General features: G+C 56.9%; 1 protein-coding gene across 1 annotated transcript; it reads left to right on the forward strand.

The window, feature by feature from the left end:
• The first annotated feature begins 266 nt into the window (after window positions 1-266).
• Window positions 267-1268, forward strand: LOC136490771 (dehydration-responsive element-binding protein 3-like). Its single transcript, XM_066486962.1, has one exon. The coding sequence runs from the start codon at window positions 382-384 to the stop codon at window positions 1174-1176; it is 795 nt and encodes a 264-aa protein (XP_066343059.1). The 5' UTR covers window positions 267-381; the 3' UTR covers window positions 1177-1268.
• The last annotated feature ends 272 nt before the right edge of the window (window positions 1269-1540 follow it).

Genomic DNA, 1540 nt, shown 5'->3' on the forward strand with positions numbered 1-1540 from the left:
CCAACCTCTTGCTCTTGGCCTTGGGTTTGCTTGCTCTCCCTCTCCCCTGCCCTGCCCTTTATTTGTCCTATCGTTCTATATTTTTCAATGCCACTCACATTTCTTTTGGAGAATCAAAAGAAATATGACACTCCAATTGCGGTTTCCACATTGACTTTCTGTTCGGAGATCAGTCGAAGTGTAGCCTGTCCTTGATCCAGGTATATATATATGGTATGCGAATGGTGCCTCACATATCACAGTCACCAAGTGCAGGCAAACTCACAGCGATCGGTCCTAAGTTGTAGAAGCAGAGTTAGAGGGACACTACTTGGGCGTCGTGATCAGCAGCAAGCTAGCAGGTAGGGCTCACTCGATCGCCACCGTCACACTCGCCACGTCATGTCGTCGTCGTCGTCGATGGAGCACGACGAGCAGGTGTCGCCTCAGGTGTCCGAGGGCGGCTGCACCTGCAGCAGCAGCAACAACAGCAACACCATCAGCAGCGGCTCCCTCAACGCGTCGTCGCCGAGCTCCAGCGACGACTCCGGCGGTGCCGGTGGCAATGGCAAGCAGGGCACGAAGAAGCGGCCGCGCAGGGACCTGAAGCACCCGACATACCGCGGCGTGCGCATGCGCAGCTGGGGCAAGTGGGTGTCTGAGATCCGGGAGCCCCGCAAGAAGTCGCGCATCTGGCTCGGCACGTTCGACGACCCGGAGTCGGCCGCGCGGGCGCACGACGCCGCCGCCGTCGCCATCAAGGGCCGCGCCGCGCACCTCAACTTCCCTGAGCTGGCACACGAGCTGCCCCGCGCCGCGTCGGCGGCGCCCAAGGACGTGCAGGCCGCCGCCGCGCTCGCCGCGGCCACTGTGGCGGCGGCGGCTTCACCCATCGTCATCCCGTCCTGCGCCCACGCCCACGCCCACGGCGATGCCGACACCGAGACGGAGGAGCTGCCGCCGCCTGAGCGGGCAATGCCGGAAGAATGCGACACTGAGAACCAAGCTCAGCTCGAGCAGCTGGGTGGCGACGACATTGACATTGGACTGGGTTATACCTTCTTGGACGTGCCAGACGCTCTAGACTTCGGGTACATGTTGTCACCGCCGCCTCTGCCGTCTTACTGTGGCTCGCCGTGGGATGACATCGCCGATGACCTCTGCTTCGACGAGCCCTTGCTGCTGTGGGAACACTGACGATGCAAGGCTAGCCAACTCCGTGCGTCCACGAGATTCTTTGTTTCTTTTGGTCTACACATTACTGTGTGCTAGCTAGCTCACCTTGTCGATCGTCGCTGTGATGCGTGCTAACAAATTTTGCAAAAGCACATGTAGTTACACTGAATTCATAGTTTTCAATTTTTGATTCCATTATAGGTCAATAAGACTCGTGTCACTTTGTATCATATACAATAATACATGAGAAATGTTTTCCATCAGACACCCGAGGTGCACGAGGTTTCCATGAAGCAATACTCTCAACCGTTCATCATCTAGCATCTGACGACCTATTACACTCTTCTTACTATAGTGCTCAGCTGTTTATCTGTGGCCTATTGCT

The sequence above is a fragment of the Miscanthus floridulus genome, chromosome 11, assembly GCF_019320115.1.
Source record: "Miscanthus floridulus cultivar M001 chromosome 11, ASM1932011v1, whole genome shotgun sequence".
NCBI lineage: Eukaryota > Viridiplantae > Streptophyta > Magnoliopsida > Poales > Poaceae > Miscanthus > Miscanthus floridulus.

Bases quoted from the DNA above. Each gene is read 5' to 3' on its own strand.
- LOC136490771 (XM_066486962.1), top strand. From the start codon at position 382: ATGTCGTCGTCGTCGTCGATGGAGCACGACGAGCAGGTGTCGCCTCAG.